Source organism: Lycorma delicatula, chromosome 6 (genome assembly GCF_047948215.1).
Source record: "Lycorma delicatula isolate Av1 chromosome 6, ASM4794821v1, whole genome shotgun sequence".
Classification (NCBI taxonomy): domain Eukaryota; kingdom Metazoa; phylum Arthropoda; class Insecta; order Hemiptera; family Fulgoridae; genus Lycorma; species Lycorma delicatula.
In genome coordinates, this window is record NC_134460.1 from 6850573 (window position 1) to 6873616 (window position 23044).

At 31.4% G+C, this 23044-nt stretch overlaps 1 protein-coding gene and 1 long non-coding RNA gene across 16 annotated transcripts in view; one reads left to right on the forward strand and one right to left on the reverse strand.

Annotated features, from left to right (window-relative positions):
* Nucleotides 1-10480: 10480 nt before the first annotated feature.
* Nucleotides 10481-23044, reverse strand: part of LOC142326267 (uncharacterized) — a 32389-nt gene continuing 19825 nt past the window's right edge. The window contains exon 3 of the long non-coding RNA XR_012756748.1: nucleotides 10481-11907. This is a non-coding gene — a long non-coding RNA (uncharacterized LOC142326267). The remainder of the gene's footprint in view (nucleotides 11908-23044) is intronic.
* LOC142326264 (uncharacterized) overlaps nucleotides 18895-23044 on the forward strand; it is a 147488-nt gene continuing 143338 nt past the window's right edge. For all 15 annotated transcript variants that reach the window (XR_012756738.1, XR_012756736.1, XR_012756737.1 and 12 more), the window contains exon 1: nucleotides 18895-19014. Coding sequence is in view for 3 of the 15 variants with exons in the window: in XM_075368596.1 (XP_075224711.1) it covers nucleotides 19000-19014 (15 nt within the window). In the remaining 12 variants the exon portion in view is untranslated. The remainder of the gene's footprint in view (nucleotides 19015-23044) is intronic.

Below are 23044 nucleotides of genomic sequence, written 5' to 3' on the forward strand. Positions count from 1 at the left end.
ATCGGCTCAGGGCTTTGCGTAATTTCAATCAAAGACCGGCGACTGAATTTCTAGGTTGTAGCTCAAATATTTTAAATGGTAACAGTTTTTGTGCGGTCAATCATTTTAAAGGTCTCTTTAAGACAAGAAATATGGTATAAATAAAAAGTTGGTACGATGTCTGTACCAAAAATGGCGGTAGGATAAAATTTATATTTGAAAAATATTACGTTGATAATCTAAGGAACTGTTACTGCAAATAAATAAATTTACAGAGATTTGATTAATTGGATATTATCGAATAAATTTATTTAAAAAAATTATTTGTTAAGCGTATTGTTTACTTATTTACTTACACTTTATTTTAATAAATGTTCGAAATGTTATCCATCCGTTGTTTGACAGTGTACCAGTCAGTTGTAAGAGGATGATACTGTATTATCCAATGATTCCCTAATGATAGTTTTTGCCGCTTCTTGAATTCTAGTTTGTAAATCATCGATATCTTGGGGCTTACTATGATAAACAATACTTTTTAAACGGCCCCATAGAAAGTAATCCATTGGTGACAATTCAGTTGATCTCGCTGGCGATTCTATTTGACCCCTTTAGCCAATCCGTCTTCCAGGAAAAAATGCATTTAAAATTTCATGTACCTGAAGACTGAAATGAAGCGGATCTCCACCACATTGTTGAAACCAAATATTTTGGAAGTCGGGACCAACAATGTTTTGAATGTTTGGAATGATCTAGTCGAAAAGCAAAGTCTCATATTTCACTGTATTTAAATCATTAAATATTGATCGTCCACCAACAATACCTGCCTGTACAATTTACTTTGGACCGGATACTTAGTATTTGCCTCACGATACTAGTGTGGATTAATATCAGTCCAGTATGTTGTTTAATAAATTAGGATCTACATAAATATTGTTCTTTATAATTTCACAGAACTCAAATCTTTGATCATAGTCATCTTGCACCGAACAAATTTTGAAGGGTTTGAAATTTTCACTATTTAATGTGTTGGACATTGAGAAGTTGAGAAGTGGTGGGAGAACTCGTAATGGGGTTTGGTTGTAACCGATCATTAAATCAGTCGTGCATAGCATTTGTTGGGGAGCAACATCATGTTCACTCCAACAGCGAGCAGTCGTGTTTTAGCACTTGTTGAGAGCAAGATCACCTCCACCCGCAAGTCAGTCATGATTAGCATTTGTCATAAGTAGCACGGTTCCATTCCGTCAGCAAGTGTTTCATTATGTGCATTTACTATATGTCTTGTAGTTTAGTGAATCTTATTATAAATTAAGTATTGTTTATCTTATTTATCAAGTATCTTTATTCTCATACTGGTCCAAGGGATTGTTCCAGCCCAAGCATTATCTTATACAGTCCACTATCTCCAAATCAACATAATTTTTCTACTTACATGGTATCATCTTATCATTCATTTTACCCAACATTTCTATGATTTCATTATTTTCTTTGGTTCCCTATTCATTATTTTTGGTCCTACAGGCCGCATTATTTTTTGGTTTCCTAATCCTTCATAATCTACGAATCTCTGAACTTTAGTTAATGTTATATTCTTGCGTTGCTGTTTGAGTCAAGGAATGAGGATTCTCAATAAATTCTTGCATAATCTCTTAACGATTTGTTATTTTATTGCAGATTTGGGCCTCCCTGGTTTTCCCCTATTATTAATGCTCCTCGTTTCTTCAAATTGTTTGATGGTTTTTGATACTGTACCTTTTGAAATGCGGTTATGATTATTAAATGTTGCGTTGAACAATTCACAGACTTCACTCTCCGACATAACTCTACTGCAAACCTCTACATAACTAAAGGTGTGACCCTTTCCTGTTCACTAAGTGACCTGCTGATAGCAATGTTAGCAGATACAGAAAAAATTAATTCAGTAAAAAACAGTTACAAAATAGGGAAAAAATGTAAATAACAAATCCAGTAAAGGTAGAAAAAATCAATTATACTCATTACCATTAATATAGGCAGGTTGTGCACGCAGCTTACAGTCTCCACCATAGGATCTCAGTTCATACACACTTATGCTCTCACACACAAGATGTATAAAACAGTAAGCGATGTTTTTCTCGCTGTTACTGCGGAAACTTGTACATGGTCATGCAAAGTAGGAGAGTTGGGTCATAATGGGGGTAACAAGACGAGTAGATGCTACTGAAGGGGTAGGGGAAACCACAGATGTAAATGGTAATGAACATAGCTAACCTATCACAATAAATTCTCATGAACTAAAGTAATAATGAAAGACTCTAAATGGAATATTATACGACAATGAAATAAGCTACATTTTTACAACAGCGGTAAGAAACCATTAATGATCAACTGATCAGTATGATTAGGTGACAGTATTTTTATTTATTCATTCATTAAATTGGAACAAAAACAATTTTTTGTGTTAAACAATATAAATTTGTTCAAATGTAAAGTTTACCTTTAAAATAAATTTTAATCAAACTAGATTAAATTTGAATTTAATTCAGTTTAATTTCATTTTATTTAGTTTTATTATTTGAACTACTAAATTTATTAATTTTTCAAAATCCATTCTTTATCCCGCTGCTATTTTGGTTACAGGCATCATACCAAGTTTTAATAATACCATTTTTCTTGTCTTAAATAGATATAGACATATAGACCTTACAGATATATACTATATCTGTAAGGTCTTTGTCAACTTGTCAGTAACTGAGTAACTGCATATGCTCAGATGTCAGTGGGAGTACAGTATACATACCCGCTAAGGTAGCTGATTCCGCAACTCTCCCACTACAGTGGTGCTGCTCCCCTACCATTCACAGGCTCCTTTAAATGAACAAATGACAAATCAAATTTTCAATTTGTCACCAACCATCACCTGAAGAAGAAGAACCTCCCAGCAGATGCCAACATCCCTACCGGAGCAGCAGGCCTGGCCAGCTCGCTGGGAGCCGCTGGGCGCGGACGCTACCACGCAGCCTCAGCTTGCCACACTTCAAGCTCCCTGGCTGGCAGGCCTGGGGAGAACTGCCTCGGTCATACCAGCAGAAGACGACCAATGCCGATCCAATGCTGCGGGGCTCTGGGGGCTACCACTACCACGCTGTAGCTGGGACCCAACTACCGCTGAGAGGAAGTTCAGTCAGATTCCAGTATATATGAGCCGCAACTCTCCGCCTACAGCCAAGCCAACATCACTGGAGTACAGCTTCCAGACCCAACAATACTTGTCAGGGCTACCTCACAAAATGCACAAACGACCCTTTTCAGAGCCATCACTCAAAAAACTCAAACAGCCCTTTTCAGGACTACCACAAAGTTTTAAAGTATCAAGTGCCATCGAAGCCATTCGACAATAATATATATTTATATTGGGTGTATCATGAAGTTCTCTCAGGTCTTTCATAATCTATTCTATGCATGAAAATAATGAAAACAGTTCATATAAACATATGTTCTGGAATGCGTCGTTTGCAAGTTATGGCTAGTGAAAACTGTCACTTGAATTGCAGCAATCTCGGTTAATAAGGTCATACTGAAATTTTTAGGACTTAATTAAGGGGCAGAATTAGTGATTTGTTATGGTTTTTTACCAAAGAAATCAAATAAAATGTGTCCCAGAACTGATTATGCACAATTTTTTGAGAACTCGAGTGAAAACCAATAAATTGGGATAAAGAACCTTGTTTTTATGTTTAAGTTGACAATAACTTTGTTTAATGTGTGATAAACACATAAAAGATTTAAACAAAACATGTAGATAATTAAATTCTGTGAAATCGATTTCTAAAATTGATCCTTTCAGGAATCATATTCCTCTGCACTGTACAAATTATATTAATCTGATCAACCCAATAATAGTTTTTTAATTATTTATTCTGAACTTGGGTTGATTGGATTAATATTATATATATATCATAATTAAATATGTATATGTATATACACAAGGTTTGATAAAACCGGGTTCTAATCCCAGTCAGGCATGGCATTTTCACACGCTACAAATCATTCATCTCATCCTCTGAAGAATGCCTAACAATGAATCTGGAGGTAAAAAAAAAAGAAAAAATATTTGATTGACCCTTATCTGACTGTATAAGTCCAATTGTCGTAGTTTTTTTTTGTTATATATGTTTACACAGAGGTCTATCAAGATGTTTGCTGTCAGCAAGCTCACATAACTTCATTGATGATCATTTAATACAGCATATGAAATTTTGTGAGAATTTTCTTTCCGGGTATCGGGATTGTTCATTGACAGATCTATGATTACATTTAAGTTCAGCAGCCCGCTTTTTTACCATCTAAAACAAGAGGAAGAATCCTTTAAAGTGGAATACAACTTTTTTTATATCTGTTGAGGTTAACCCTTTGTAATAAATTGAACTTCAATATCATCATTTTTTTCAAAAATGTCAAAACTTGTTAACTTAGTACTACAAATGAGCAATTAAATGCTTATATTTGAAACTTCACATTTCATCAATTGTTGATATTTGTGCCACCTCTGTGTCAGCCCAAGAACTTTCTGAACAACGCTGGATATATGTTATATCTAGCTAAAAACATTAAGCTGGAAAAGCTTAAGCTTTGAAACTTCTCTGCTTGACCTCTGAGAAGGTCAAAAGGGGAAGGGGATAGAGTAACCGCACGGTGTTTCTCCTACCTGTCATAAAAGCATCGTATCATTAACATCACTCAATCAATTTTTTGAAAAAGGAAAAAAATTAAAACTCTGAAACTGATATATTTTGAAAACCAGAATTTATAAGAGATCTACATAAAAAAATAATCTATATTTTTATTTTTAAATGACATTGACTCCTATAATTATTACTCATTAATAAATGCCAGCAATAGGAAATAAAATAAAACAATTTTTTTTTACCTTTGGTAGAATATACGGAAAATAATTTAAAATATAATATTTGTTATCTCACATCACATATTTAATTTAAAGTATTTTACTCCTCAAGAGATTCTAGTTGTTGCAGAATATTCAGATCGTAAAGAATGCATTTATTTTTACTACAGTTTTTTTTATTTATTAATACTGTTTTTTTTTGTTTTTCTTTTAACAGAGTTCAAGATATTATTGTATTCATAATCGGTGGAGTTACGTATGAAGAATCTTTAGCTATACATCAATTAAATCATACTAGTACAATACCTGTTCGTGTTATACTAGGCGGTACGACAATACATAATTCACAAACGTTTTTACAAGAAGTATTAAATGCTACACAGCATTTACCTATATCTCATTCGAGAATGAATCGCAATTACCGTAATTAATGAATTAATTATTATAACAATTGTTATGTATATTAATTGGACTGATATTTGTAAATATATTAATTTGTTATTTGTACATAATTTTAATTTTTATATTATTAAATTATATGCTATTCTTTTTCATTTTTGTTTTATAATCATTTCTTTAAAAAATGTATGTAAATGAACAAAAAACGTTTTTTTAATGTTAAGTTACTGTATAAAATATATTGAAATAACTAACCAATTATTCAGATAATATATGAAAGTATTAATTCTGGATTTACATGCAAATTACTATTGTTATCATTAATTGTAAGATTTTCTATGTATCAGTTTACAACCTAGTTTTGTTCCATATATTTTGAGTAAACATGACAAAAAATATTTGTCAGAAATTTCTGCTGGCTGGCCTGTAAATCATGACAGCGTTGAAACTATTATTATTTTTTTTGTTTGCTAATATTTATTTATTTATGATTATAATAAAGAATACATCTTGGAGAGTATACTATGAACACAAAATTACAGTTTTTAAAAGTCTTCTAGTTTTGATGTTATACAGACAAGCTCTTTCTGTAGCATGTTCCATAATTTTTGTTAAGTGTCGATGGTTGTAGTCCCTAATTTCTACATGAATGTTTTCTTGTAGTTGTTTTCTTTTCTTAGATGTCCTCATAAAACAGAGTCAGCGACCGTTAAATCTGGAAACTGTAGCAGCCTGTTCGCTGCAGATTTTTTGGAAATTATTTGTTCACCAAAAATGTTTCTATTAAATTTATACATTGTGGCTATTGCAAGTGGATTCATCTCGTGAAAACCACTTTCCAGGTCTGTTTTTCTCAATGTAAATCTTATGAAATTTTGAAGCAGCTCCTTATTCATTCTCCATTGACTCTCACAGTATCACTGTTGTTGTTTTTGAAGAACGGCCTGATGATGTCCTGTGATGCTTTTGAAACAGTACAGTTCATACTGCTGTGTAATTCCTTGATTTTTGGTGCTTCAAATTGTAATTTTCTATCTATTTAAAAAACTGTAAAGGTGGAAATGAGCCTCAACAAATATAATCAGACTGTAAATAAATTTGTTTACTTCCCTTGCCGGTTTTTGAAATCGGACTGTATAATTCAGCTGTCGCAAATAATATGCAGGTTTTAATCCTGTACCCGTCGAATCTTGTACGGGGAAAGGTGTAATCCATGTAAAATGAGCTGCACCTACATACAAGAGATGCGACGTTGAGTCACATCTCCTGGTTGACGCCTCTAGTTCTTTAACACTTTCTTGCGTACATTCCTTATTCACTCTGTCCTAGCTGACTGTGATCTGATATGTAGAAGTTCAGCAACTGAACCCTGTTGCTGGAAACTATCTGTTAAGCAACAAAACATTAATTCCTAGGGCAAATAACATTAAAATGTTGACAATATGTTTGCTGCGTTCTAACAATTGAATGTTTTTTCAAAAAAAAAACTGAAAGATTTCGGTGCATTGTAGGGTTGTTAATTTTTCCATTGTGAGTTTTCACACTACTGGCCCCAAATTCTAAAACAAAAGAAAAGATTTAATCAGAAAAGTTGTTACTGATCCAAACCCTGTTGTGACTTATTGGCCACCCATTAGATCTTGTAAATAAAGAAATGAAATCATGACAAGGAAACGTAGTAATATATCTACAGTTATGAAATTTGAATAAAAAAAAAATTTATTTCATTCAATTTTTTTTTTTTTTATGTTTGCAGTTAAAATCCCTTATTGCACTGTTTTTTCAGCATTTCTGCAAAACTCTATCTTTCATGATGTTCTTCTGTGATTTTTTTCTTCTTTCAATTTTCCAGAATTCAAAATTATAAATTCTTTTCCTTAATAATCTCTTTCTAATATATCATCAGCAAAAATATTTAATTCTTCTAGGACTTCTCTTTTTATAAACCAAATATGACCAAAGTTTGGTTTAACTGTTTTGCTACTGTAAATCTCAAAACTTATTTTATTAATTTATTATTATTCATTCAGAAAATGAGTCTGTAAAAACATAATCTTCGCTTTTTAAAATGCTTTGTGAAATATTTTCTTTTTTTTTGTAAATTTCATTATTAGATTTTATAATCGAATTCCATGTTTGATTTTTGGGCCTAGGATTTTTCCTTCATATTATTTTCTATTTATTCAGCTTTATGAAGTGTTGAACATTCAAATGCGTACAAACTTTCCAGTTTTATAGTTTGAGTTATAATGCTGTAATTTTGTGTTAATGATAAAGTTTTTTTTTTGTTGTAAATGCATTGCATTAGCCTCTATTGAATTGTTTTTCCCAGATGTTTAAAATGGTATACTTTTTCCATATTGTATGTTTAAAAACTTCTGTGAATCTTCTTTATTAGAAAAAAAATTCAGTTTTTCAAATATTTGAAATTTTTTTTGTTGTGCATTTTCTTAATAGTAATTTGAATTTTGGCCTCTTTTTCATTGTGTTCTAAAATTATAAGATCATCATCTCCAAAGGTCATATAATTAATAAAATTCTATCTTTTTCCGATTTAAAAATTTATTTTACTTTCATTCAATTTTGTATGTCAGATTTTCATAATTTTGTCTAAAAATTGTGTTAAAGAGAGGTTGAGATATCTTAATCCTGGAAAGGTTTTAACCTCTAAAAGTTTTGAGATTTATCCCATAAATTCTTTACTGTTGAAAATGTGTCTGATAAAATGTTTCTTTAATGAAGTTTAGAAGTATTTATACTTTTATAATTTTGCCAATTGATAAATTCACATGCTTATTTTTTTAAATCCATGAAAGTTATGATTATTCTTTACTTTATTTTTTTTTTTTACTACATTTTAGTTCCATAATTTTTTCAATGCAAAACAACTTTTCTGAATCCATCCAGATTTTCATCTAACTGCAGATCGGTAAATTTTTCTTAATCAACATTCATCTTGATATTTTATATCTGATAGGTAAAAGTGAAACGCCTCTGTAGTTGTTAACATTTTGTTCTTTACTTTTTTATGCGGTGGATAACATGAATTACGGCAGATTTCCATTCGGTTAGCATTTTTCTGTTTTTCAAATATTTATGCTTTTTATTGACCTTTTCAGAACTGGAGTTGCGCTTACACAACTGGAGTAAACTGTCCGCACAGACTTTTTTTTTCCTGTTTAGCCTCTGGTAATTACCTTTCAGATAATACTTCAGAGGATGATATGTATGAGTGTAAATGATGTGTAGTTTTGTACAGTCTCAGTTCAACCATTTCTGAGATGTGTGGTTAATTGTAACCCAACCACCAAAGAACACCGGTATCCACGATCTAGTATTCAAATCCGAGGAATGGTCGACCTGAGACTGTACAAGACTACACTTCATTTACATTCATACATATCATCCTCGTAATACCTTACATTGGTTCCGGAGGCTAAACAGAAAAAAGAGTGGTTGTTTGCAAGTCAGAATTTAAAGTTGATTCAGCTTTCAGGTAGTCAGTCATGTACATATGTCTGTAATCCCAACACACTATCAAAAGAATTTTTTTTGTAGAGGGTTGTGTTTGGAATTTTTTTGTGGTTGGTCGTTTTTCCTCATGATCGCAATGTTGCCCCGAGTTTCATTGCAGTGTTGAAAAGGAATACATTTACCTCGTCGTGGTAAAAATTCATAAGCTGTTTATAAGATTGCTTTCATTGTTTGTTTTTTTCTGAGTTTGTATAAGGTTGACTGTGAACAAATTTTATGTAGCTCAGTTGTGCATTAATGTGTCTTACTTGTTCTTTTGATATCTATCTGTGTGGCAATGCATCACTGTATAATTACACAGTAATTTTGAATCGATTCATCCATCTCCTTTTGGTGCTTCTCATGAGTAACAGAAACCCATATAATTTTATTACCTACTTAAACTGCTTCAATCAACGGTTTCATTACCATAAACAGTGTTTAAATGACAATGAATGTCATTAACACTGACATTAAAAATTCCATCTCTGCATGTTGTTTTATATGTGTTGACATAACAGGTACTCAACTTTATAATGGTGGCTGACAGAGAATAAAAAGGCATGGGTTAACGAGTATTGAGATGTTAGTAATAAGAGAATGAAACTATAAGATGGCAGCACCTGTCCCTTTATACAACATTTTGTTCTCTTATTATGTTACAGTGTGCATTACATTTCAGTTGTCCTTTGTATTAATCAGGTAATTCTAATTATAAATATACCTATTGTATTACACATTTTTTGTTAACATTGATATTTTATATATGTTACTTGTGTAATTGTAATTTTATATATGCTACGTATATATATTATAAAATATTTATCTTTAATATTTAAAAAAATAATTATATGTAATAAAAAATTATTCAAATCTAATTGTATGTATGCATGTACAGGAAATGGCAGAAAAATATGACAGTTTTGAAATGAGTAAAGGAAATCGGAAATATATAAAAGTAAATATATTTATTAACAAATTTTGATGTATTCATTTCCTTTTTTATTTGTTCCATCTACATACTAAAATATTTTTTTTTACGGACTTTGAAAAAAGTACAGTAATACATTCAGTCATGTCTGATTGGGGGGTGAAATTGAATTTTCTTTATGGTTTGAGGTATGAAAATATCATTCATTTAAAATGGAATTTCCTTTTATATATTATACATATATATACATATATATATATATATATATATATATATATTTATATACACACACACACACACGTATAAGCTCATATATAAAATTCATGGCTTGAAAATCTTCAAATCTAATCTATCAATTTGATTGAAATTTGGATATGCTGTGGTAGTGTAACTGAAGTTGTACATGTGAAAATTTGATGAACATTGGTCGAGTCATTCTTAAGTAACGCTCAATTTTTATAAAAAATTTAAAAATGTTGTGGCTCGAAAATCTCCAAAACTATTTGATCAATTTCATTAAAATTTAGATATTCTGTAGTAGTTTATCTGAAATTCTACGTGAAAAAATTTTGTGAGGATTGGTTGAGTTGTTCTTCAGTTATCCTCAATTTATGGTTGACAATAGATAACAACCTAACTCCAATCTGAGGTTTTGTTGACTTTGTATCGTATATTTTTCATATATGCCTATATAGTGAGTTTGAAATTTTTGCTTGAATATAGTGTGTACATTATATTTAACTATTTCATCAAATTGCAGTTGTAATAATTTAATTTTCTTATTAATAAAAAAAAATATTTTAATATCAAATAAAAAAGAGATTATATCTATTTAGTTTTCTCATTTAATTTATGTTTTGCATATTTCTTGTGCTGAAGATTATAAAAAATAAAATTATGAAAAGTTGGTCTTCTTGCATAGAACTGTACAAGAATTTTATCTTTAAATTACATTCAATAAATGACCACCAATCGGTATATATTTATGTAAATGTTACTTCAAGTTTAAAATTGTAATTGTCATTTTAAAAGGTTAAAGTTTTAAATCACTTAAACTTTAGTCACAAAAAGAGTCACAAAATAGTTTAAATTAAAATTTGTTAAAAGTTCCATCTGATTGTCACTACTAAACCAAATTTTAGACGCTTTATTTTAGACGGTTATGTGTACCTTTTTATTATACAGGTGTTCAAAAAGTGATGCAACCTTACGGGAAAATGAGTAAGTTACAGTAGGTGTTGAAAGTAGCCTCCATTATGCGGGGTTCATGTAACCGACTATGATGTTGCATATTCTTAAACACATGTAATGTTTGTTGGGGAATTGCAGCAAGACATCGTTCAATTTTTCTCTGCAATTCAGGAATGGTGAGAGAATGAGTTTTGTAAGGAGCATCCTTAAGGTATCCTCACAAGAAAAAGTCAGGAGTGAATAAATCAGGAGACTTATCCATGAACTTATCACTTATCCGTGAACACCGATTCAAAAATGTCATAGTATTGTCCTGCTGAAACATATGTACTCTAGCTGGTCCTACAGATATAATGTTACACATTGTTCCACTATCTTTATGTAGTGCTCACTGTTCACTGTGTCTTGAGAGAGTGCCATGAAGATTCACCTATGTGACATCGCACACCAAACACCCACTTTTTGCTCGTGCAGAGGAGATTTGTGCAGCTGACGTGGATTTTCCATACACAAAATGCGTGAATTCTGTGCATTTACTTACCTATCAAGATGGAACCGTGCGACGTCAGACCAAAACCGATCATCAAGTTCTTCCTGATCTGGTGTTATAGATGATCTGAACTGCTGACAGAAAACTACATGTTTTCCAGTTTCTGCAGTGAACAATGCAAATTCTGTATGGTTGCATCTTTAAGCTCTTGTGGAATGCCATGTGGGCACTACCAACAGAAAGACCAGTCTGATTAGATAGGTGTTGCAAAACTTCTTGGTACTAACAGAAAATACAGTTTGCACATCAATAACTTTTCTGGTATTAGCACTTTCAGCTGCATCTGCCATATTCCCTGTCTCTTGGAACTCGTACGGTCACTTGATTGAGGATTTATTTGGAGCATCCTCACCGTACTTTTCTGTGAAGGCAGTCTGGGTGTAACTGGTGCATTTAGTGTATTGAGAGACAATGAATATTCTCTACTGCATTGTGTAACCTATTTTTCCTCAATTAAACCTGCAACAAAAGAAGGAAACATTCTTCTATAAGGTTGCGTCACTTTTTGAACACTAGAATTTTAATTTTATTTACCCTCCGAGAAAATATTCATTCACAAACCTGTGGACCAAGTAACCAAATAGTGAGTTCGTAATTTCTTGAAATAATGCATTCCAGAGACATTTTCCTTGCTATGTTTGTCGGTGCTCTTGTTTGTACATTGTATTCATCTATTTGATATTAAATAACAAAATTAATTTCATGATAAGCTAATTCTGATATGAAGAAGTTATTAGAATTTTTGCATAACAAATTGAAGTTATTAAGACTACTTGTCTGTTCTCTTATAAAATACGGGCTTATCATTCCATAATTAGCTGCAGCACAATAAATTATTACAAATTCACAATAATATGTCCTGTCATGAAATTTACGGGAACTGATAACAGCCCAATAATGAAAATTTTGCTTTTTCTCACACCTGGAAAGATAAAACTTGGCTTTATCTAAGATAGCAATGATTGTTTCATCAGAGAATGTTCAGAATTGAATCGGCAAACTGGTTTTCATATTTCTGATCGTGTACGTTTAGTTCTTGCATTATTACAGATTTATTTTAGAAAATATGAAGAACTAAGTGATGAACCAGTGATATGTTGAATTACAGATTGATGTGGCTCCATTGTTTGACTATTTTTTTATTTTAATTCACCACAAAAGCTCGAAGCTTACTTGGGATAATAGAATGAAAATTTTGTAGAATATGAAAAATGCCAATAATGACTGGGATTTGGACCAAGGACTTTCCAAACGAAAGGCTGAGATGCTATCATTCTACAATAGAAGTTGTTAATCAACTCTTGCAACATTTTAAAACTTATGAGAAGTATATGAATTATTGTACATTCTTTTTTTAAAGGTGATTCTATTTCTCTAAAATTAACTCAGTCCGTAATTACATTGTGACTAGATATCTTAGTATGTCTACCAAAATTGCTTCCAAGTGATATAACTACCAAATTTGACTGTAGAATCCCATTATAACTATAATGGCATACAGTGAGGTGTATTAAGGTATTGCATTAGCTCATCCTATTAAAAAAAAAGTTGATAATTCAGTTGTAGGACTTTGCCGCCACACGCAGCTACAGCCTAGTTCCAGAAAAGTCCTACAACTGTGTTGTTTCTGATGCACGGCTTATATACACAACTTAATATAAAATATTTATCATTTTATTTAAATGTAATATTTTTTTGTTTAATTCAATGATTCTAACTATAGCGCACACGCATACCGTATTTAATTTGTGGAGATGTGGTGGTACTAGCGGCGACGGTTGAAACTAACTAATGTAATTTCACAACTTACACAGAACAAATTTTACTTGTACGGTCGACAGACTGGTGAAGCTGCGAGGCTTAACACACCAGGTACCAAGTCAACTGGGTGATCAAGTTCAAGTCCTAGGCAGACCGAATTATTTTTTACACTTTAAATATTATTAATTTATTTAATTCTACCGCTCACCTGTGACATCACAACATAGCAAATGACTAAAACAGCATTGTTTGGGGTGGGGTGTGACTGAAAAAACCTTTTTTGCAAGTATCGTTATTCTTTAATTGTTGCACAAAAATGTGCCTAACAAAAATATGACTTTAATTAGGTGAAATCTCAAGATAATGAGGGTGACCTTGCTCTGCCTCACCCTGAAAATTGATCTTTCAATCTGAAAATTTAATGCATAGAAGTAATCTGACCAAGTTTGGGCCAGTGTTGGAGATTTAGAGGCTAACACCAAACATACACACATCCATACGAACATCCGGAAAATTTAGATCCGGTTTTTTGGGTTCCTTAGGTGTCAAAACGTCAAGATCCGGTGAAAACCGCATATGCCCAAATTGGACCAATTACAATACTTTCCCCTCTAGAGCTGTAGCACTATCTAGATGGGAAAGTAAAAAGGAGATGTATAGTCTGTTCCAAAATTGCTCTGTTTTTCTGAAATCCTTGTACTTGTTTATTATTTATAACCTGTAAACTTGAATATGAATTTGTTCTCACCAATTTAGTTATTAATTATTATATAAAGTCTAGCCCTTAATATCAACATAATTGTAACCATAATTCATTCTCGTAGATGAAAATTTGTAAGACCAACATCCTTAAGCAAAATTATGTTTGAGATTAGGTAGACATATTTTAATACAACTTCTATTTGTTTTAAATTTAAAAAAAATAAATTTGGTTTTACTATTCTCAAAGCTTTTGAACTTATGTTCTAATTTTCATTCGCTCTCCTCATTTTTATTCACTTCCACAATATCTGTTCACTTAATTTTCTCTATGCAATTTTTTGTGTTCTAATATAAAACTTTTATGACAATAAATGAACAAAAATATGAATTAAATAAAATAAATAAATGTTTAAGAGTAACCTATAACCTTAAATACTATAAAATCAGTTCAAAAAAAATTTTTTTTCCAAAAATATCTCCTAGATAGTGCTGAAAACCATACGTACTTCTTTCTTTCTCTGTTTAGCCTCCAGAACCATTGTGAGGTATTATTTCAAAGGATGTTATGTATGAATGTAAATGAAGCGTAATCTTATACAGTCTCAGGTCAACTATTGCTGAGATGTGTGGTTAATTGAAACCAACTACCAAAGAACACTATCCACTACCTAGTATTCAAATCTGTATAAAAGTAACTGCCTTTACTAGAATTAAAACCCTACTAAAAAGTTCTAAATGAACCACTGAACAAATAAGTAGCATAGAAATAGATATTTAACCATCGTCTTATATTACCAATTTTAATAGAGATATAAGATGTCTAATTTATAATTGTATTGCGATTGTATGAACAAAGTTATTTGTTGGCATATAAATCTGAATTGTTAACTTATCTTGTTTCTGATTACGGTCAGATAATCGGGTGACAGCATTTTCATACAAATTTTGAAAAATATTTATTTAACCGATCAATTTAAATTAATTAAAAATAATATCTTAATAATTCATATATTGCCTATATGATATGACTGGTGCTACCAAATATAGTATTAGCTGATGTTATGAATGATTCCTTGAGTTAGAAAGATTTATTTTTAGAATACAATTGAAAATTATATCCAAAAAATGTATTTTTCTTCATGTAGTTTGCTATTATACGGAGGCTGTTCAAAAAGTAAATATAATAATGCTCTACAGAAAAAAATATTTATTCAGTCCAAATTTACATGCTCTTTTTCAAAGTAACTCCCCTCAGTTATAATACGCTTTTCCTACCGTTCCTGTCACTTTTTAAATACGAACCCCAGACCAACTTTCTCGGGCTCGTTGCAGCGAGCCTGCACAGCTTTGATGACCTCATGATTGGTCATGAATTTCCGTCCCCAGAGCGGAAACTTGACTTCAGGGAACAGCCAGAAGTCGAAAGGGGCCAAATCTGGACTGTAAGGTGGGTGGGGTACAGTTGCAATGCCGCGAGCGTTGAAGAAATCGACTACAATGTGAGCCGTGCATTGTCATTATGGAATAAAATTTCGTTAGTGTTCTTGTGCGGCCGTTTTTTCTTAAAATTACGCAACATCAGGATCAAAACAATTTGTAATAAAATGTTGTGTCCGTCTGGCCTTGAGGGACAGCATTTTGGTACAAAAAAACTCCAAAATCGAAGAAGTTTATCATCATAACCTTACCGGCGCTGCGACTCCTCTTTGCTTTATTCAGAGGTGACTGCGCCCTTTTCCATTGGAAAATTTGTTGTTTCAGTTCCGGATCGTAGTTATACATTCAAGATTCATTTTTTTGTTTGCTTCCCCACCAAACCATCTGTTATTACTTCAGAGGAGGAATGAGAATGATATATATGAGTGTAAGTGAAGTGTAGTCTTGTACAGTCTCAGGCCGACCATTTCTGAGATGTGTGGTTAATTGAAACCCAACCATCAAAGAACAGCGATATCTACGATTTATTATTCAAATCCGTACAAAAATAACTGCCTTTATTAGGATTTGAACGCTGGAACTCTCGACTTCCAAATCAGCTGATTTGGGAAGAAGCGTTCACCACTAGACCAAGCCGGTGAGTTGTAGAAGGTCACCTGGTTAAAACATCTTCACCGTAGTTAATAATTCATACGCGTCTTTTCGGTTCTTCCCGAGTTTCACTAAAATTTTACGTTACAACGTTGTTCTAACTTTTTATCTATGCTGGACATGGTAGGCGAGTATCTAACACACGTTAGGAGAATCGTCACATAGGTCCACACATGGCACCGATCGACTTGAAACTGATCGTTATACATGGCTAAAAGAATGGGATACATGATGTATGTAGTATTACCAACCTTTGCAACACATTTTCCCTCAAGGTCACTATTATCATTACTTTTTAAACAGCCCTTGTATTTATAAATTACTTCATATGATGTACGAGTAGTAGATATGTTTTTATGAAATACAAGTTTTTTTTTTTTACATTTCAAATGAAGTTTATTAAATCAAATACACTGAAGTTATAGTAGGTGGTCAAGGTTGGAAGAGGTTATACAAAAGCAATATTAGTAGGTTGTGTAAATACACTGATGATAATGTCTGCCGAGGCATTTAAATCAGTGGCATCTTGACAGAGGCCAAACTGATGACTGTGTTATGCTATCAAGTTTAGAGGATCTAAAAGACGACCTTTAGTTAAGTCCATCAGGGCTAGGAATGGAGAGGGTAGTTTGGCGACCAGGATCGTCACAAGTCGATCTTCCCCTACAGAGTTTTGGATGCCAACTTTTTTTTTGTGGTGAATGTTCAATAGTATATAATGCTTCTGGTTTAACCAGTTTAATAATGCCTTATTTGGTACGTATGGTTAGTGCTATTTTACATGTATTCTAGCAGATCTGATAAGCTGTTCTATCTTTCTTGCCGTTTTTAGAGTTATAGTAGGTTTTCCTGTTGATGTTAACCGTTCTTCAGTATATGTATTTAAATTTCTACCCTTTTAATTTTTCCATAATTTGTTTTCATCTCTCTGGCATTATATTTTCTATCTTTAACTTTAGTCTTTCCAAAAGAGATTTATAATCCAACTTTACCAGCTATTTCCTGTAATATTAATATCTATATTTTTTTTGTCTCTGACTTCTAATAGAATTGCCATGTTATCTGCATAAACCAGATGATTTACTTCTAACAGAAATTTTTTTATTGTTATAATAAAAACATGCCCTGTTTAGTGCAAGCAGTTGCATAATTTAAAAGGGCAATGGATCACACTTATATTTCCAGAGATAGTAAATTCCCAAGATCCCTTTTTAAATTTTAATGGAGTTTTGTTTTTGAAGTTGATTTTTTTTCATTTGGTTTGGTCAAAAACTGCTACTTATTTTTAAAAAGCCATTCGCAAAAATTCAAAGGAAAGAAACTTGCCAAAAATATATATCAGGAAAAACTTATGATCAGGAAAAAAATGTAAAGAGACTGCTATCCAGAAATATGTATTATTTTTACCCATTAATTTTCTTGAAATTTTACATGAAAATAACACTGTGCTTTAATAACAGGATAATTAACTGTGAAGTCTACAAAAAATGAAAAGTACTTAAAAATATAATAATGTAATTTTCAGTTTAAAAAATCTTTCACGTAAGTTGTGTGAAACCAGTGTACCTTTCTCTTGCAACAAAAGAATTATAAAAGTCAATTCATTTTGTTAAAAATAAGTCTTGAAAAAAGTATTTGAATTTTCAGGCGGCTTTTCCTTGCAGTGATCGATCTTTTTTTTTGTTAATGGAATTGAAGTTTACTTAATTTTGGCCAGAAGCTCTTAATAAACCATCGGGTTTATGAAAGAATCAATGGTTGTGATGTGCTGCTGATATTAGCATATGGAGTCTCTTTGTACTGTTGATTGTTTTACCATTATGCACTTTGCGTATGTATAATGTTCTCTTTGTCTAGAAGTTATACATTTTCTAAACTAAAATTTTAGAAAGACAAATGTTTATTCAATATAACTACTATGATTCAGAATAAATGATTAATTGTTCCTTGATAATATCGGTTTTGACTGTCTGTTATCTAGACAAGAAATTTGTTAGGAATCGTGTAAAGGAAGTTCTATTTTTTTCATTTTCATCAAATATCTACCATCCAAATATTATTCTTTTTTCTTTGTAAATATGCTTTTATCAATTTTCACTACAAAACTGCTGCCGCCAAATTTTTTGCTATAGTTATTAATATAATAGAGAATTCAGGTTTTTTTTTTTAAAAAGAAGTCTAGCATTATTTAAAAACGTCTAATAAAACCAACAGAAAGTAGCTTGTTATTCAACCCATTTAATTTATGTCATCATTTCAGCCAAAAGAAGTATCTTATCAGTCGATAAAATATTTGGCTTGGCCGGCCTCTGGCGGGAATGTTAGCATCTTGGCTTTCATTCGAGGTCCCGGGTTCGAATCCCGGTCGCGCATGGCATTTCCACACGTTACAAAAATTGTCACTCATCTTATCCTCTGAAGCAATACCTAACGGTGGTCCCAGAGGTAAAAAAAAAGATAGTAAAGAAGTAAGTTTGAAACTAGTAAAATGAAAATAAAAACCATGTGACAATCTACTCATGTATATACAAAAAAATATTAAGTAAGACCTTTTATTAAGGTCTTACAAAAAATATATATTCAATATTTTATATTTTTTCTGCTTTGAGTTTCGCGGACCAGATTAATTAAAAACGTTTCCAACCAGTCAAATCGCAACTAAGTGTAGGTGTAATTTATTGATTATAAATTAACCCTACAATCGGTAACTTGATTAAATTATTTTCTCATAAGAAAATAAAAACTTGAAAGACAGAGGAGCTTAAAACTATGAATGAACTAACAGCAACCGATAACTTTTCATAGTGTAACCTTTTTAATTAAAAAAAATCGATATTTGGCTATCGATTCTTTTTTTGAACTATCGAAGATAAATTATCGTTATGTAGTGGTGGACTCGGGAATAGTTAAAAACGCACCTAATGGATGAGGTACAGAAGCTAGAACATCTTTCTTTAGTTTCAAAAATATGCACGGAACTGGAGAATCATTTAGGATTAAATGATAAAGATCTCGGTATGTAATTTGCTAGATATATTATTAAAAGTAATTGTTTTAAATATGTTTATTTTAGAGTAATTTATACTACAGTACTAACTAATTTTTGATTGTTTACATTTATACTATATAAAAGATTATTTATTTATTTTCTTATCTGATTTTTGATAGTATTTATTATTCTCCTCTTTTAACTTTATTCTATGCAGTTTTATATATTATGTGGTTTATCAAACGTATTGCATTTTGTCAGTACTTCAGTTAACTAAAGTTTTATTAGCAGTTCGTTTTGTTGTACGACCTATCTTTATTAAGGTTTTTTAGTCTTTCAGATTTAGTTGTATTTTATTTTCACACCCCATTGTAAACCAGGTTTGCGTTATACATAATTAAAATTTTATTGGTAACCAAAATAACATTTTGTTCAATTTGTGAATTTTAAGATTAACCAGTTCGTTTTATTGATACGGTTGTTTTCTGAACTTATTTTTTCTATTCTATTTCATGGTTATAAAAATTTTACAGCAAAAACAACTTTGAATGAGTCTTGAGTTGATTAAAGCCTGTGTGTGATTGCTTCTAAAAGTAGCATATTCATAAATAAATGTAATTTTATAAAGAATTTTTGATATATTTTATTTACTTAAAAAGGTAAATTTTATGATTTCTTTAAAAAAAACAAACTGGTCCTCTTGTCTCTTACAGACTAATGTCAGATGATCAGAAATCTACATGTTAAATTGCAATACCATGGTGGTAATCTTTTTTCCAATTTGCATAGGCTGTTATTTGCACCTCATTTGCAATTTGAAACGATATTCTATGTTGGTTATGGTTACAAAAATTGTGAGCAACTTTGTGTTGTTATACTTTAGAATTTTATTAGAGTTAAGAGATTCTTTAGTACTGCTTGGCAGAGCAAGGAAAGCTTATGGCAACTTATGCAAAATTATTAACCTAAAAATTAACTCCTACGAATTCCAAAAATTGAATAATTTATTTTTATTTGTTAAAAGACAGAAAAAATAGTGATTGGTATTGTAACTTACTAAATACTAAAATTAAGTTAATTAATTTTCTCACTATGTTATTTCATTTCAGTTGAATATATAATTTGCCCTTAGCTTACACCCTTATAACATTTCAATGAATTCAGTAATTCGATTACAGTCATAAATGCTTGAAAAACTAATGTTCATTGTTTAAAAAGTGGTGAATTTTGATAATGTACAGTTTTTTTATTCAGGAGTTTACAGGTTGAGCTAGAAAATGTTAAGCGTATGACTAAATATGGATAAAAATATTACATTGTGCTTCTTAGATAGAAATATCGTTTCTCTGAGATAGAATTCTCATTATTGATAATATTATTTGTGTATTCCATGAAGAGAAATTTGTGGGTGATTTATTAGATGAGCAAATTGATTATTTTTTATGACAAAATCAAACCGTATTGTTTTGTTTTGAATCGCCTTAATAAAAACGCTAAGCACTTCATTGTTATTAAATATTTACTATGCTTACATATATTCTCATCAGAAGTATAACAACACCTATTTGGACTTAAGATACAAAATGGCTGTCAGAATATTTTTTGGTGACGATAAATATGCCGACCAATAATAATTAGAAAATTAAACTTGTTAATTTTTTCATGGGTTTATATTTATAGGAGAAAAGCCTTATTATATTTCTATTGGAATTTTTAGTTAATTACCAAATTATTTTAAAAAAACCAATGTATTTGAAACACAATTAATCAATTTCCTTTTTGCAGAAACAATATTACTCATAGTGGGTTTTAATTCGACTGACATAAGACTCCTAATCTTTTTGTATGATATGAGAAGTAAGAAGTAATTTACAAAAAACTTAAAATCTCTTGCCTACTTACGTATTAACGCCACCGCAGCTACAGCTGCTGTTTAGGTTATGTTGACTTTGTACGTATATGTTGGCTTCGTGTACTGACAAATCGTACGTATATCAAAATAACCTAACTAAATATAACCTATGCTCGCTTTGCTCGCTAACCTCTTATAATTAACATTAAATATGCATAATATATACAACTTATTAATAATATAACCTTAATGTTATAGCACTGAAATCCGATTGACCTACTTTATTTTTAAAGCTGAAGCTGCGGTGGCGTTAATATGTAAAAGGTTAGCAAGCAAAGCAAGCGTAGGTTATATTTAGTTAGGTCATTTTTATATACGTACGATTTGTCAGTACACGAAGTCAACATAACCTAAACAGCAGCTATAGCTGCGGTGGCGTTAATATATAAGTACCCTCTTGCTACCTTTTAAAAAAATTGTTTTAAAAGTTTTTTAGCATGAATTACACATATATTATTTTTCATTTCAATTATGCCCTATAATAAAACTGGTTATAATATTGTATAGTTAAATAATCATAAGGAAATGTTTGCCCTCGTGATTAAAAATCTACTGGTGAAGCAAACGTATTTGAGCTAAGTAAGCGGGTAGTTCAGCTGTGCAACTTCCAATGATTCTACTTCCCGTCCGAGGCTTGGAGAAAAAAAAAGCTGAATTAGTGATGGAGCTGCCTGTGGGGTAAAAGCAGGTCTTTTAATCCTATTCCCAATTAGTCGATGACCAGTAACTAAATCTAGTTTAACTCAGAACCTCTAAATGAATTTGACCTGAAATCCAACAATTGGAAAGTACAGTTATCATAATTGACGGTTGTTTTTTCTGCTTAAAATGTAATTTGATCTATGATGCGTTTGAATTCATCCCTCACATCATGGCAAATTTAGACATTAATCCACATTTGTATGACTCTTTGGTGAAAATTAATCAATTATTCAACTTTCTAAATACTAAAAAGAAACATTTATTCCTAAAAATTAACAAAATTTATCTCTGACAAAGGAGACAGAACTGTATTTATGTAATACTTCCTTTGGATTGTGAAATTCTGTATTATTTTTTAAAGTAAATTATCCATCCTTTTAAAATGTTTTAAAACAATCTATAAAAGATTGTATAATTAATTATTCATTTATATAATTAATTTAAATAAATATATAATGTCATTTAAAGTTATTCTTATTTTAACATTATTATTGAAAAGTTGCTGTCTGATATTATGAATCACAATTTTGTTAAAAAAATCCATTTCCTAAAGATAACTTCCTGTAGAGACTATCACTCATGAATACATATTCTTATATTCTTAAATGCAAATTTTCTTTATCTCGCATCAACATCTTAGTGGAGATCGCATCATGAATCCTAGCTTTCAGTTCATTAGTGCTGTGAGAATGACGGTAGAATAATTCGGCATTTAAAAATCTCAGTAAAGAAAAATTACATACAAAATATCTATTGGTTTCACCAAAACATATCACCTTTTTAGAATGTTTCTAAAAGATCTTTTAAAGCAGTAATGGACATTCTCACATTATGGGTAAGACCCATCCTGCTGTGTAGACCCATCCTGCTGTGAAACCTTATGGTGTCATTCATTGAATAATTTTTCAGTTTATTGTTGAGAAACGTCTGATTTATGTTGTTGCATTATTCTGAAATCATAGTTACCACATGGCGGTTGTTATTGTCTAAAATATATTGCCCTATAATTCCATTTGAAGTCTTTTCTTAATTTGTTGATGTGATACTAGTTTCTACCCAAAACTTCTAGAAATTTGTATGAATGAGTGGCTAGTACATCCTGACTACCCCTCCCCCCACAACTACTGGATAGAGGAAGCCTCTCCACTATCATAGCCCTATACCAGAGGTCATCTTTTAGATCCTCTAAACTTGGTAACAAAAAATAGTCATGTTTGGCCTCTGTCAGGTTGTCACCGATGTAAATGCCTCAGCAGACATTTCCATCAGTGTATTTACTCAACCTATTTTTGCCTTCGTATGATCTCTTACAACCACAACCTCGGTGGTCAGAACACCACTGATAGCAGTGTAATATGTCCTTCACAAGTCTGTATGTTTAGTGGCTTTTATCTAAGTGTTTGTTGTTGACAGGCAGTTTTCCATTGTCCATTGTTTAGTTG